This window comes from Balaenoptera musculus, chromosome 8 (genome assembly GCF_009873245.2).
Source record: "Balaenoptera musculus isolate JJ_BM4_2016_0621 chromosome 8, mBalMus1.pri.v3, whole genome shotgun sequence".
Classification (NCBI taxonomy): domain Eukaryota; kingdom Metazoa; phylum Chordata; class Mammalia; order Artiodactyla; family Balaenopteridae; genus Balaenoptera; species Balaenoptera musculus.
In genome coordinates, this window is record NC_045792.1 from 104,334,234 (window position 1) to 104,350,601 (window position 16,368).

General features: G+C 42.3%; 2 protein-coding genes across 2 annotated transcripts in view; one reads left to right on the plus strand and one right to left on the minus strand.

Annotated features, from left to right (window-relative positions):
- Positions 1–16,360, plus strand: part of C8H11orf80 (chromosome 8 C11orf80 homolog) — a 94,773-nt gene extending 78,413 nt beyond the window's left edge. Inside the window, exons 14-16 of the mRNA XM_036861377.1 lie at positions 12,373–12,448; positions 15,932–16,119; positions 16,219–16,360. Coding sequence (XP_036717272.1) covers positions 12,373–12,448; positions 15,932–16,119; positions 16,219–16,284 — 330 coding nt within the window. The 3' untranslated portion in view covers positions 16,285–16,360. The remainder of the gene's footprint in view (positions 1–12,372; positions 12,449–15,931; positions 16,120–16,218) is intronic.
- On the minus strand, positions 3,120–4,110 carry LOC118899325 (histone H3-like centromeric protein A). Its single transcript, XM_036860889.1, is given in 2 exon segments — positions 3,120–3,860; positions 3,862–4,110. Coding segments are annotated over 2 exon segments (417 nt in total). The 5' UTR covers positions 4,048–4,110; the 3' UTR covers positions 3,120–3,629.
- Positions 16,361–16,368: the final 8 nt, after the last annotated feature.

Below are 16,368 nucleotides of genomic sequence, written 5' to 3' on the forward strand. Positions count from 1 at the left end.
AGGTAAATTCACACTGCCTTGAATCTAATAAAAAAAATAACAGACATGCTAAGAAGCAGGAAAATACAACCCACAATGAAGAGAAAACTCAGTCAATTGATCAATCAGTCAATCCAAACTGATCCAGAACTGACATGGAAGTTAAAATTAGTAGACAAAAAACAGTTATTCTTATAACCGTATTCCATATGTTCAGGAAACTAGAGGAAAGATTGAACATATTCGTAAGAGATGTGGAAGGTATAAAAAAGACCCCAAACAAACTTTAAGGTGAAAACTAATGTCTCTGATGTGAAAATTATACTGGTTACACCGAATAGTATCAATGGCACATTAGACACTTAAGGAAAAACACATAGCAATAGAAACTATCTGAAATTAAACACAGAGGGGGCTTCCCTGGTGGCTCAGTGATTAAGAATCCACCTGCCAATGCAGGGAACACGGGTTCGATCCCTGTGTGGCCCGTGTGCCACAACTACTGAGCCTGTGCTCTAGAGCCCATGAGCCACAACTACTGAGCCTGCATGCCACAACTACTGAAGCCCACGTGCCTAGAGCCCATGTTCTGCAACAAGCGAAGCCACTGCAATGGGAAGCCCGCACACCACAACAAAGAGTAGACCCTGCTCACCACAACTTGGGAAAGCCTGCGCGCAGCAACGAAGACCCAACACAGCCAAAAATAAACAAACAAACAAATAAATAAATAAATAAAAATTAAACACAGAGGTTAAAATAATAATAGACTATTGAGCATCTGTGAGTTATAGGACAACTTCACATAGGCTAATACATGTATAATTAGAGAATCTGAAGAAGCAGCAGAGGCAGAAAATATATTTGAAGAAATAATGGCTGAAATTTTTCCAAATTTGATGAAATCTATTAATTGTACAGATCCAAGAATCTCAACAAACTCCAAGCCCAAGAAGCAAAGAAAACTACACCAAGGCACATCATAATTAAATTGGTTAAAACCAGTGGTAAAAAGAAATCTTAAAAACAAACAGAGACAAAAAAAAAAAACCTTTTTATATAATACAAGGAAACAAAGATAAGGATTACAGCAAGTTTCTCATCAGAAACCGTATAAGCTAGAAGAAAATGGAATAACATCTTTATAGTACTGAAAAAAACCCAAAAACCTGTCAACCTAGAATTCTTTACCCAACAAAAGTATCCTTAAAAACAAATATGAAATGAGGACTTTTTATGACATACAAGAGATGAAAGAATTCATTATCTGCAGACAAAAAATATAAATGTAAAAGAAGTTCTTCAAGCAGAAGGTGATACCAGATGGAAACCTGGGTCTACACAAAGGAATGAAGAGTACTTAAAATGGTAACTATGTGGATAAATATAAAGACTTTTCTTATTATTTAAATCTCTTTAAAACATAATTAACTTTTTAAAGCAAAAACAGTAATAATGTATTTTGAGGTCTATAACCTATGTTAGAAGTAAAATGTATGACAACAATAGCGCACAGACCAGGAGGAGAGAAATGGAGATGTATAGTTGTAAGGATTTATGCTATCTGTGGAGTGGTATAATATTACTTGAATAAACTGGTAAGTTAAAGATGAAAGGAACCATCAAAATAACACATCAAGGAGTTATACCTAATAATCCAAGAAAGGAGATAAAATGGAATCATAAAAAATATTCAACCCTCAAGAGAATGAGAAGACAAGCCACAGGCTGGGAGAAGGTATTTACAAGACACCTCTGATTAAAGGACTATTATCCAAAATACACAAAGAACTCTTAAAAATCAACAACAAGAAAAAAAAATTTTTTTTTAAAATATTTATTTATTTGGTTGTGTTGGGTCTTAGCTGTGGCATGTGGGATCTACTTCCCTGACCAGGGATCGAACCCGGGCCCGCTGCATTGGGAGTGCGGAGTCTTAGCCACTGGACCATCAGGGAAGTCCCCCCAATTTTTTTTTTATAGTCATAGATAGATAAGCTTTATTCCAATGTCTACATAAAAATGAGTTGATGTCGAACAGGAAAAGGTTTTTCCAAAGGGTTAAAATTTATCAAACAACAGAACTTGGTCCTTTTCCCTTTAGTTTGTCTCTCAATTCAGTTGGCTGACACATCATTATTAGTATCCACCCTCCCTAATCATTTTCACCACACACAATATCTAAAAGTCTTCGGGTGGCACTTCCCATTTCTCTGGAAATCTCTTAAACTGCTTTCAGTTACAAGAGATGGGCAAGGTTTTTATCTGCTCATACTCTACTCCACTGGAGACAAAAACACATCCCTGAATTCTCTCGTTTAAATTGTGGCTGTTGGCAAAGTGTCCAAATGAAGAACTTAACGCTAACACACAAAGAACACAGTATAATCTCTGTATAATAGTAACTTCGCTTTAACTTTTTCTCATTAAAGAATTACTTTTATTATCTCTCCACAAGGAAGTTATAAAAAATACCTGTAAAAACATTGAAAAGGCTCTTAAAAGTCCTGTAATGAAAAATTCTGAAGTATAAATTATGATACATCGTCTTATGATTTGTAAATAAGAATAAAATAAATTCTACAAGCTAGAATTTCTGAATGATTTTGATAGGAATTTACCAGAAGGAGCCAGAACATCAAACCTTAACAATTTCCTATTTTCATCCCAATTGAGTTTTTTTTTTTTTTAAATTATTTATTTATTTATCCATTTATGGCTGCGTTGGGTCCTCGCCTCCGTGCGAGGGCCTTCCCCAGCTGCGGCAAGCGGGGGCCACTCCTCATCGCGGTGCGCGGGCCTCTCACTATCGCGGCCTCTCTTGTTGCGGAGCACAGGCTCCAGACGCGCAGGCTCAGCAGTTGTGGCCAACGGGCCCAGCCGCTCTGCGGCACGTGGGATCCTCCCAGACCAGGGCTCGAACCCGCGTCCCCTGCACCGGCAGGCAGACTCCCAACCACTGCGCCACCAGGGAAGCCCCCAATTGAGTTTTTGAAAAGCTATATAATCTGTCGACAGGCACAATCCACACAGGAACATGCTGCTGCCACTAATGATGAAGTCAATCTGAAGGACAGAGATTTGTATGCTGGATGCGCCAGGCTCTTCCATGCAACTGATTGAAGTGGTCGTCTCTTATTTTTTCCCTTATGTTTTAAATAAAAGTAAATATACATATGGTAAAAAATTTAAATGGTACAGATCTAGAAAAGATGGTCCACATCATATGTCATCAGGGAAATGTAAATTAAAACAACAATGAGATATCACTACACACTTACCAGAAGGGCCAAAATCCAAATGCTGGCAAAGATGTGGAACAACAGGAACTCTCATTTATTGCTGGTGGAAATGATTTGGAAATGTCTTCCAAATCATCAGTCGTATGAATAATTTGCAAAGTGAAGTCAAACTTGGAGGCTCCTCATCTGAAAATTATTCTCAGGACTTTCAGAGTGTGTTGACTCTGTCATATACTACTTCTGTTACAGAGGAAAGCCATGCAGTCTTCTTCTTAAAAAAACCTAATTACAAAAGCAACACGCACACTCTGCTCAGAGACAGCAAGTCCAGGCAGCACCTTGTACAGGATCTGGTCCTGGTTACGGGCAGATTCCCGGGTATCATCCAGAGTCACGGGCGGCAGGAGCTCAGCCGAGCCCTTCCTGAATGCCTCGGATCCTCCTGGCCAGCGGCACATCCTTTGGGAAGAGAAGGACGCGGCTGGCATGTAAGGAGAGGAGATGGGCATCCTCAAAGAGATGAACTAGAAACGCTTCTGCTGCCTCTTGTAGGGCCAGCATGGCCTGAGCTTGCCAATTGAAGTCCACACCATGAGTGAATTTAACACATATTTCTCTTGCCAGGCGGCAGAAGGGGGTTCTTCCTTAACAACAGGTGTGTGCTCTTCTCAAGAGTTCGAATCTCCTTCAGAACCCAATGTCTCCGGCGAGCAAGTTGACGGGAGGAAGTGCCTAAGTATGGGCCCGGCCGGGCGGCGGCGGGAGCCGGGCTTGCGGTGCGCCTCCTTGGGGCTTCGGGCTTACGGATCTGTCGGCGCGGGCCCATGGCAGGCGCTCAGGGTTGTGGACCCGCGGCTCTTTCTCGGCCTTCTGGGTCCAGAGGCAGAGGCTGGCGTCCAGGTGAGGGCCAGCAGCGCCCCGGCCGCGTGCCCCGGCTGGGTGGCGTTCAAATTGCCCGCTCTGCCATGGATTCACTCAACAAAAATTTTTAAATGGGTCAAAGACCTTAACAGATACCTCACGAAAAATGGCATCAGATAGCAAATAAGCACATGAAAAGATGGTCCACATCATATGTCATCAGGGAAATGTAAATTAAAACAACAATGAGATATCACTACACACTTACCAGAAGGGCCAAAATCCAAATGCTGGCAAAGATGTGGAACAACAGGAACTCTCATTTATTGCTGGTGGGCATGCAAAATAGTACAGCTACTTTGGAAGACAGTTTGGCAGTTTTGTATAAAACTAAACATACTCTTACCATGTGATCCAGTAATCATGCTCCTTGGTATTTACCCAAAGGAGTTACAACTTATGTCCACACAAAAACTTGTACACAGATGTTTACAGCAGCCTTCTTCATAATTGCCAAAACTTGGAAGCAACCAAGATATCCATCAGTAGGTGAATGGATAAATAAACTGTGGTACATGCAGACAATGGAATATTATTCAGTGCTGAAAAAGAAATGAGCTATCATGCCATGAAAAGATATGAGGAAACTTAAATGCATATAAGTAAGTAAAAGGAAGCCAACCTGAAAAGGCAACATACTATATGATTCCAAATACAGTGCATGATATTCTGAAAAAGGCAAAACTCTGTGGAGACAGTAAAAAAAAAATCAGTGGTGGGGCTTCCCTGGTGGCGCAGTGGTTGAGAATCTGCCTGCCAATGCAGGGGACGCGGGTTCGAGCCCTGGTCTGGGAGGATCCCACGTGCCGCGGAGCAGCTGGGCCTGTGAGCCACAACTACTGAGCCTGCGCGTCTGGAGCCTGTGCTCTGCAACAAGAGAGGCCGTGATAGTGAGAGGCCCGCGCACCGCGATGAAGAGTGGCCCCCGCTTGCCGCAATTAGAGAGAGCCCTCGCGCAGAAACGAAGACCTAACACAGCCATAAATAAATAAATTAAAAAAAAATTAAAAAAAAAAAAAAAAAAATCAGTGGTTGTCAGGGGTTAGGAGGAAAGGAGGAATGAATAGGGGGAGAACAGAGGACTTTTAGGGCAGTGAAATTATTCCATATGATAGTATAATGGTAGATATGTGTCATTATACATCTGTTTGAACCCACAAAATATACACCAGGAGTGAACCCTAACATAAACTATGAAATTTGGATGATAATGATATGTCAGTGTAGGTTCATCAATTGTAACAAATGTACCATTCCAGTGGGGGATGTTGATAATGGGAGAGGCATCAGTGGGGACAGAGGGAATATGGGAAATCTCTCTATCTTCTGCTCAATTTTGCTATGAACTTAAAACTGCACTAGAAAATAATCTATCAAAAAATACTCAATCTAAAAGAAGAAGAAGATGAAAAAGAAAAGAGAACAAAGAACAGATGAGACAAATAGAAAACAATTAGTAAGATGATATATTAAACCCAGCCATATCAATTATCGTATTAAATATAGTCTAAACAACCCAATTAAAAGGCAGAGATTGTTAGATTGAATAAAAAGCCAACTATATGCTGCCTACAAGAATCCCACTTTAAATATAAAGACAGAAATGGATTAAAAGTAAAAGAATAGAAAAAGATATACCATGCTTACACTAATAAAAAGAGAGCTGGAGAGGGTATAGTATCAGACAAAGTAGAATTCAGAGCAAAGAATATTACTAGGGATAAAGAGGGTTACTTCATAATGATGAATATAATACAGTGAGTACAATGAACACAATAGCTCTAAACATTCATAAAACTTTTTAGAGAGTTTTTAAATGCATGAAGCAAAATTAATAGAACTCTAAGGAGAAATGAAGTCCACAATTATATTGGGAGATCGCGACATACCTCTCTCAGTAATTTGTAGAACAAGTAGACAGAAAAATCAGTAAGTCTGGGGACTTCCCTGGTGGCGCAGTGGTTAAGAATCCACCTGCCGATGCAGGGGACACGGGTTCGATCCCTGGTCCCGGAAGATCCCCCATGCTGTGGGGCAACTAAGCCCGTGCACCACAACTACTGAGCCTGCGCACTAGAGCCCGCAAGCCACAACTACTGAGCCCACGTGCTGCAGCTTCTGAAGCCCGCGCACCCAGAGCTCTTGCTCTGCAACAAGAGAAGCCACCACAATTAGAAGCCCGCGCACCACAATAAAGAGTAGCCCCGCCTCACCACAACTAGAGAAAAAGCCCGTGCGCAGCAACGAAGACCCAACGCAGCCAAAAAAAAAAAAATTAGTAAGTTTGTAGAAGTCTCAAATAACACTATGAATTAACTTTACCTAACTGATACTTATAAAATACTCTGCCCAACCACAGTAGACTATACATTATTTTTAAGTATGCAAGGGACATATAGCAAGATAGACTATATTCTGAGCCATTAAATACATCTCAATAAATTTTAAAGGATCTGAGTCATATAAAGTATGTTTTTGACCACAATAGAATTATTATATTTTATTATAATAAAATCAATAAGAAAAAGATATCTGGAAAACTCCAAATATTTGGAAACTAGATGACACACTTATAAACAACCCATGGGTCAAACACAAAATCAAAAGAGAAAGTAGAAAATATTTTAATTTAATTAAAATGGAAGTACATGTTATCAAAATTTGTGAGACATAGCTAGTGCAGTACTTAGAGAGGAAAATACCTGTGTTAGAAAAGAAAAAGGTCTCGGGACTTCCCTGGTGGTTCAATGGTTAAGACTCCGTGTTTCCACTGCAGGGGGCAGGGGTTTGATCCCTGATTGGGGAACTAAGGTCCCACATGCCATGTGGTGCGGCCAAAAAGAAAAAGATAAAGAAAAAGGTTTTAAATCAATGACCTCAGCTTCCAACTTCAACGAGAATAAGAAGAGCAAATTAAACATAAACAGAAGTATGAAATAATAAAGATCAGAGTGGAAGTCAGTAAAATAGAAAAACAAAAGAGAAAAAAAATCAATGAAACGTAAAGGTGGTTCATTGAGAAAGAAGATTAATAAGAGAAGACACAAATTGCCACTAATATCAGAAATTAGAGAGGTGGCATCAGATATTAAAAGGATTATCGGGGAATATTATGAACACTGCACTAAATTTGACAATTTAGATTAAATGGAAAATTCCTTGAAAGACATAAATTACCAAAGTTCACTCAAGAAGAAATAGCTCCATATACCTGGTAGTTTTATACTATTAAGGAAGTTGAACTTTTAGTTAAAAATCTTACCGTCATGTTCAGATTATTTTAAAACTCTCAAACCTCAATAATAAGAAAACAAACAACCCAATTTTTTTAATTGGCAAAAGATTTGAACACACATTTTACAAAAGAAGATATACAAACAGCAAATAAACATACAAAAATATGGGGACTTCCCTGGTGGCGCAGTGGTTAAGAATCACCTGCCAATGCAGGGGACATGGGTTTGAGCCCCGGTCCCAGAAGATCCCACATGCCGTGGAGCAACTAAGCCCGCATGCCACAACTATTGAAGTCCGCGCGCCTAGAGCCCGTGCTCTGCAACAAGAGAAGCCACCACAATGAGAAGCCTGCGAACCACAATGAAGAGTAGCCCCCACTCACTGCAACTAGAGAAAGCCCACGCGCAGCAATGAAGACCCAATGCAGCCAAAAAAATAAATAAAATTAATTAATTAATTAATTAAAAAAAACATACAAAAATATGCTCAACATTATTAGTCATTAGGGAAGTGCAAATCAAAACCACAATGAAATAATATTTCACACCTACTTGGAATAAAAAGACTGACCATACCAGGTGTTGGCAAGGATGTGCAGGAACTGGAACTCTTATACCCTATTTGTAGGAATAAAAAATGATACAACCACTTTGGAGAACAGTTTTGCAGTTTCTTAAAAAGTTAAATATACACCTATCTCACGACCTAGCCATTCTACTTCTAGGTATTTACCCAAGAGAAATGAAAGCATATACCACACAAAAATGTTTACACCAGTGTTCATGGCACATCTACCATATTTGTAACAGCCAAAAACTGGAAACAACCCAGTGTCAACAGGTAAATGAATAAACACACTGTGGCATATCCATTCAGTGGAATACTACTCAGCAATAAAAGGAGTGAACTGTTGATACACACAGTAGGATGGATGAATCTCTAAATAATCATGCTGAATGAAAAAACGTGGAAATACAAGAGTACACACTGCTTGACTGAATTTATAACAATTCTATAAAATGACAATTACTCTGTAGTTACAGATCAGTGGTTGCTTGAAGACGGGAGACATAGGAGTTGGAGGGAGTGGAGGAGTAATGAAGGGCAAAAGAAGCTTTTGAGGGTGATGGATATGCTGGTTATCTTGATGGTTTCACAAGTATGTACATTTGCCAAAACTTATCAAATTGTACATTTTATAAAGATGCAATTCATTATATGTATGCAAGTTACATCTCAATAAAGTTGCTATAAAAATTACAGACACTGTTTCTGAGAGACACCTCTTCTGCCTCTTTCCTACTTTTGTTTGCCTGATCAGATGGGGAGGTTTGGGTACCTAGTCACCCAAGGATCACAGCATCTCACGGATTTGCCCACTCTCCTCTGCTTTGTAGCAGTGAAGCCCCTATAAATACTCCCTTCACTGCACTGTTTTTTTCATGGCTGCATGTACCTTCTAGGAAGCACCTTCCTAGGAATGCATCTGCCGTTCCTTTCAACTGGCTCACTGCAAATGCTCTTGCTGGTTTCCCTTCAGCTCGGTAAGCTGCTGCCCACAACTTGAGCGAATAGGTAAAAGCTAATACCCATTGTATCAGTTACCCGTGGATGTTGTAACAAATTACCACAAATTTGGTAGCTTAAAAACAAAAGAAATTCATTATCTCAGAGTTCTGGAGTCCAGAAGTCTGAAATCAAGGTGTTGGCAGGGTCACACTCCCTCCAAAGGCTCTAGAGGAGAATCCTTCCTTACCCCTTCCAGCTCTGGTGGCCCCAGATGTTCCTTGACTTGTGGCCACATGACTCCAGTCTCTGCCTCCATCTTCACATGGCCATTCCCCTTTGTCTCTCAAGTCTCCCTCTGCCTTTCTCTTACAAGGACACCTGTCATTGGATTTAGGGCCCTCTCTAAATCCACAATGATCTTGAGATCCTTAATTACATCTGCAAAGACCCTTTGCACATTCACAGGTACTAGTGGTTAAGACTTGGACATATCTTTTGGGGGGCTACTATTCAATTCACTACAGCCATCTATATCTTCAAATTTCTAGGGATAGGTCAAGGGTAAGGCATGTGGCATTATCATAAGACCTGAGATATATGGGCAGGATCTACGAGTGTTTCAGCCTGTGAAGTCCTTTTGCTTGGGCCTCTCTGATATCCCAGTGAGATCTGAAAAGGAAATGATCTGACCTCCTTTGCCCCACTGTATTGCTATAGTGATGGCCCATAGCCTCAGGGCCATTCACAGCCCAGTAAATTTGGCAGATGGCTGGCTAGTCTTACGCAGTAGTCATAGGGCTTGGAAGGAAGGAACATTTATTGAATCCCTAATCTGTGCCAAGATTTCCACTTTAATCTCTACAAAAATCCTATGAGGTAGGTTGTAGATTTCCCATTTTATAGATGAAGAAACTGGTTAGAGAACTTTTCTAATTTGCCCAGAATCACACAGTCAGTAAATGGCAAGGCTAGGATTTATAATGAGGTCTCCTGGATCCGAAGCCTAGTAACATTTTTGCCATATAGGACTGGATCACAAGCCCAGGGAAGATGAGTGACCAAACCCATACTTCTCTACTCAAGATCATTACCGTTTCCCTCGGATAATGGCCATTTAGTGATTAGTAACTTGTTAGTGGCACACGACTGGCACCCAGTGGCTATAGCTAAAAACTACAAGATTAATGATGATAGGTCCAATTCTTTTACCTCTGCACCAGTCCCTCAGTTTCCATTTCTAAACAGGTAAAGTAGAATAGTTGACCTCGAGTAATATTGAATAAAACCATCTATGGCTATTATATAGTTTATGGAGAAATGAAAGAAATGAGAGAATATTTAGTGTCTGATAGAATATATTCATGGAAAGGTCGTGCCAGGAGTGGAGATTTTAAGCCTTGGTGTTGGAACAGAGGACAGTGGGCCATGAAGACAAGATAGTAATCCTGGACTTACTGTCACATTTGAGTGTAGGGACTAAAAACTTAAACCCAGAGTAAGCAGGAGCAGTAGCATGGAGGCAGCTTCTTAAGGAAAGGTATTGTTTCGCAGGTGGTAGACCAGAATTAAATGTCTCATCGAGTGTTAAACTCAAGGAGGTCTATCCTGAGGATAGGGCTGTCTCATCTGGGGGACCTGATGAGAATGGAAGGTGTGCAAGGCTCTCCTAGGACTCAGAGATTTATATCTGAATGTAGGTATTTCCTTGAGTAAATGTTTATTACATGAGATTTCTAGGCTGGAGTGAAGTAAAAGAATAAGCTTTTTCTCAAAGAAGAAAAAAGATGTTTGGAAATTTTCCTAATACTGTTTCTTTTTTCACACCTTTAGGGCCATCTTTACCTCTTCTATGTTTCTTGGAATATAATTACTTAGAAACTGAAACTTGCCTTGGTAAACAACATATGATAGAATACATTTTTTATTGAGTTATAATTCACATACCATAAAATTTACCACTGTAAATTTACAATTCAGTGGTTTTAAGTATATTCACTGTGGTTTGCAACCATCACCAGTAAATTCCAGAACATCTCCATCACGCCAAAGAAAAAAACCTTGTACCTAATTTGCAGTCAGTCCCAATTCTCCTATCTCCTGTCCCCTGGCAACCACTAATTTACTTTTCCTCTCAGTGGATTTGCCTATACTGGATATTTCATATAAATGGAATCATACAGTAAGTGGATTTTTGTGTCTGGCTTCTTTCACTTAGCATGTTTTCAAGGTTCATCCATGTTGTAACAGGTAACAGTACATTCCTTTTTATGGTTGAGTAATAGTCCATTGTATGGATATATACCACATTTTTTAATCCATCCATCAGGTGATAGACATGTTATTTCCACTTTTTGGCTATTATGAATAATGCTGATGTAAACATTTTTGTGTGTGTGGACATATGTTTGTAATTCTCTTTGGTGTATAGCTAGGGGCGGAATTGCTGGGTCATATGGTAACTCATATGGTAACTCAAACTGGCTGCATTATTTTACTTTCCCACCGGCACTGTGTAATGGTTCCAATTTTTCCACATCCCCATCCACAGTTGTTATTATCTATTATTATTACTACCATCCCAGTGGGTATAAAGTGGTACCTCATAGTGGCTTTGATTTGCATATCCCTAATGAATAATGATGTTGAGCATCTTTTCATGTGCTTATTGGCCATTTATATCTCTTCTTTGGAGAAATGTCTATTCAAATTCTTTGTCAAACCCATTTTTTTATTGGGTTGTTATTTTAAAGTTGAACTATGAGTTCTTTATTCTGGATACAAGTCCCTTATAAGATATGATTTCCAAATATTTTCTCCCATTCTTGTGGGTTGACTTTTCACTTTCATTTAAGTGTCCCTTGAAGCACAAAAGTTTGTAATTTTGATGAACAGGATATCTATTTTTATATACTTGTATTGAAAAACAAGGAGCTGGGAGGATTGGGTTCTGACCTTTGTTTCTCTGTCCAAATTGAACCAAATAGCAGGGCTTTGAAAGGCTACACAAGACTACAAAATGTGCCCTGTGGCTTCCCATGTTTGACCTCAGTCAGTCATTTGTTGAGCACTTACCCTGTGCAAGGCACTATGCTAGCTGTAAAAGAGATACAGGCATGATGAACCTTACAAGGAATTTAAGATGTAGAAAATGGACATAAATACATAAATTGATGAAAAGGGGCATGCAATGCATACTTAAGAGCCCAAGGAATGGAGCAGACAGTACATGAGTGACCGGAGTTCAGAAAAGCTAGGAAATGCCCGGAATGGCTGGAGTGAACTGCAAAGGCTCCAAAAGAAGAAGGAAGTCTTGAAAGTTGGGGGCTGGGCAGGGGGGTTCACATGAGCCAGGAGGAAGTAAGAGGGGGTTCCAGGTGAAGGAGGAAAGCCCTGTGAAGTCAACAAAGCCACCAGGCACGTCTTCTCACTGGGGCTTGTTCATGCTTCTGCAAAACTCACTTAGGACTTCTAATTTTTTAAGCAGCTGCTCCCAGAGAAAAACAATGCAGAGCAGAGCACAGAGGATGCACATGAGAACAGCAGCCTGGAGCTCCTTGCAGGTAAGGCTTCAGCTTCTCAGGTGAGCCCTGGATCAAAGCTGGGAAGTAAAAGATGTGACTTCAAACTTTCAGACAGCACCTTACACCACAGCAATGTTCTTCTGGGATTTGGTTGGCTCCCACCACCACTCTGGGTATTCTGGGGTAGCAGGAGGCATTCCCTTACAAAAGCTGGTACGATAGGACTAGAAATTTCTCACAGTTTGTGCAGTTAGATAGCTGCACATGATGGGGCAGGGCCCTGAATTCAGTTGGTTCCTTCAATGTTTTCATCATTATAGTGTTGCTACTGTGGCTGTCCTTGGTTTTGGTTACTACTGTGTTTGGGGCTCCGGAGTCTGCTCCTGGATGCAGACACCACCTCAACCTTGATAAATGTTATGGGGAGGTGCCAGTGTGTGTAATGTGATGGTGATTATATTGTCTTTTCCCCTCCCTCCAATACTTAAACAGCCTTCAGGGCCTGCAGGAGCAGGTGTGTATGTCTGAAAATAATCATAGCCACTGGTGCTTGAACTGGTATGGTGCAGGTGCCAGGCACTAGTCGAGATTTGAAAGTGTATTAACGCTCTTAATTCTCAAAACAATACTATGGTACTATTATTATCCTCATTTTACAGATGAGGAAACGGAGGCCCAGAGATGTCAATAAACTTACCTGAGGTCACAATGCTAGTAAACGACAGAGCCAGAATTCAAACCCAGGCAGTCCGGCTCTGGTCTATCTCTAACAGAGCCAGGCTGGTGGGGATGCACTGTCGGACCAAACAATGCCTGGGCTTGAGGGAATTTGGGGACTGCTTTCAGCACTGTGCTTTGTTGGTAAAATTCCTCATTCCAGGGTAACAGCTACAACATACTGCATGGTGCCTGTGCTTAGGCCTAAGATGTGTTTCTGAATCATTCTGTCATTTAAACTGTATTTTAAATGTTGTGGGGGCTGTTCCTCCTGAAAAGAACCCTGCAGTGAAGGCTGGTACAAAGCCAAGAATCTATAATTTAGATTCGGAGGTTTAGAAGAACGGAAGCGTATCATATAGCACAATTCAGTATTCACCACATACGATTCAGTATTTATGTAGTGAAAAGACAAAAGAATAAGTACTTTCCTTAGAAGAAAAAAATTAACATTTAATTCAGCACCTTCTGTGGACCCAGGGAGATGCTAGGCTCTTCCAGTGACCACTTTCACAGTGACCCTTTGGGGTGGGTAGCATTGGCCCCCTCTCACAAGAGACAATCCAGGTTCAGAGATCGGGTAGAGCACTTAGCAGGAGGAGGATCTGAACTCCTGCTGCCTCTAAAGCCCATGCTTTTTCTACAATGCAACATAAGCCTTAAAATCTAGGTGTTTATGATCTGGTGGACCGCCCCCTAGAAGAGTGTTTGAGCTGCTCTGCCTTACAGAGCTGCAACTCTAGTTGCCATCAGTCCTATGTTCCACATGGGCAGCTACACTGAAGAAAATCACTAAGTGTGTGATGCCACTGTACACCTGTGGTCCATTCCCTGAGGAGCCTTCAGTTTGTCAATTCTTTCCATTGTCTTCCTGGTCTTCTCCTCAGTGGCCACTCCATTCTTTTAAAAAACTACCAAGCCTCGTCCTCCTGATTTAGCCTCCTGCTTCACTTACTAATCTCTTTTTTCAGTAAACTCAACCAGTTTGTACTCCCCCCACTGCCAGAACCTTATCAGCATAGGGACTCACCCCCTCCAGGCTCAGGGGTGGCATTATCCTTACTGCTTTCTTGGTAGCACATTATCATTTCTGCACCTTCAACTTCTTTTCTGAGTTCCTTTCCCTCAGGAGGTCCATCTTCAAAAGGATATCTCCCATGATCTTGAACTTCTCCCACCTCTCTCTCTCCATCATATCTCAATCAAGGTTCTCAAAAAAGCAAGCTACACTGTTTCCCTCTCTTTCTTTCATTCTCTCCCTAACCCAGGGCACTTGCTTTCTCTGTGGCCTCTGAACTGCAAAGTCTCTTGTTTGGGAAGGCCTCTTAATTACCAAATTGATGATTGTGCATTTATCACACCTGGACTATTTGCAGAGCTTGGCCCTGTGAGACTATGACTCACCAGGTTATCCCCATCTCTTATCTTCTCTCTTCGACTAGCTTCCTCTGGCCACCCCCAAACAGTGCTCATACTGCACTCCCTCCCTAGCTGCTCTCTCCCATCCCAGGCATTGACCCCTGCCTCTGGGCAGAAGACTCCTCAGCTGGTATGACCATTCCAGGTCTCTCCTGAGTGTTAGGTGGGAGATATATCTGCTCACTAGGCTGCTCCATATGGCGGTCCCACTGGTACCTTAACTTCCTTTCTCCTGATATCTTGCCCTCTGCACACATACCCAAGATCAGCTCTTCTTTCTTCAGTCTCTGTCATGATTAATAGCACAACCTATCCAGTTTTTCACATCTGAAACCTGAGATTCGTTTGAGATGCCCCCCATTCTAATGTTTCATATCCAGTCTACCACCAAGGCTTGTCGATTTGGCCTTATGAATACTTCTGACTCCTTCATCCCTGCTGCCTTCACTTCTGGGCTCTTGAGGTCTTCCCTCTTCTAAGTTGACTCTAAGCCAAACCTTTGACGAATGATTGTTCTGAAATACAAAATTAACAATATATCTCCAGTGTTTAAAAACTCTTCACTGCCTTCCTATTTCCTACAGATAAAAATCCATTTCTTAGCCTTCTCTGATTCCCACTAACCCATTCAGATTCATCTCCTTGGACCCCCCACCTTGCATTTTGTGTGGGATACTGTTTAATGCCTTTGGGTGTTTGCTTAACCCTTTCAGCCTGTTAATCCTTTCCTCTGCCTTGTCAGTCCGGTGTATTACTCTTCATCCTTCAAAACCCATCTCAGACATCTCAAGGAAACCATTTTTCACTTACAGAGATGGTTAACAGCTTCTTTGTTTTACCCCTGGACTTTGTACACACTTCTGCATCGTTCCTAGCATCTGTGAGCTTCACCCAGGGAAAAGCTCATTGATCTACATTCCCAGGACGTGCTCAGGAAGAACCTATAGATCCAAACTTACTTTAAGTTTGCACTGCTTAATGTAGCGTGCGCAACAAAGGGGGAGAGAGGTGAGGCCGGCTTTCTGGCAGGGGAATCACAGCTTGGCAGGGAGGGAGGAGCTGGATGGTACAGACTCCACGAGTAATTTGTGTCAAGTGACCAAGTGGGCACAAGCCCAAAGTGAGGGCTTGGTTCAATCCCAGATGCCTCTTCCCAGGCCCAGCTCAGTGGCTACAGGGAGACCCCGAAGCCATTGTGCAGCCTCAGTCTGACCCTGAAGACCCGGAGCTGCCGGGTTTTGATCCGGACAGGACCAGATGAAAGGGTTCTGAGGTGGGAGGGCTAAGAGAGCCGGACTCCAGCTCCTCCCTTTCTCCCACGTTTCCCCCAAGGGTCGTCCTCGCACAGGACATGGGAGTAAGATGAGCGGGCTTGTTTTCTCCTAGGGACCAGCGGGCAAGTAGAAAACAAGAGTCTCAAAAGAGGCAGCCTTTGCCAAGGAGTGGGGGAGACGCGGGCTTTCCGCTCCCCTCGGGCCCTGAACCCGTCAGAGGCCGCCTTGGGCCGCGCGGAACCCACCGCGGCTCCCCTGACCCCTAGCAGAAACAGGACGGGCCCCAGGAGCGGCCTGGAGGTAACCGGGCTAAGGCCGCGAAGGGGAGGGCGCGGCGGGAGGGCGGGGACCCGGCCGCTGCCAAGGGGTCCTCACCCCGGGCCCCCTTTCCTCCCGCAGGACGCGCTGTGGCTCCAGGAAATCTCCAATCTGTCAGAGTGGCTGAGTCCCGGCTCTGCGTCCTGAACCGGGCCCCCTCCCGCCGCCTCCACGTCGGCCCCGCCGCTGCCGGGGCCGCGTGTTGTCTGTAGTTCAATAAACCTGCTCTGC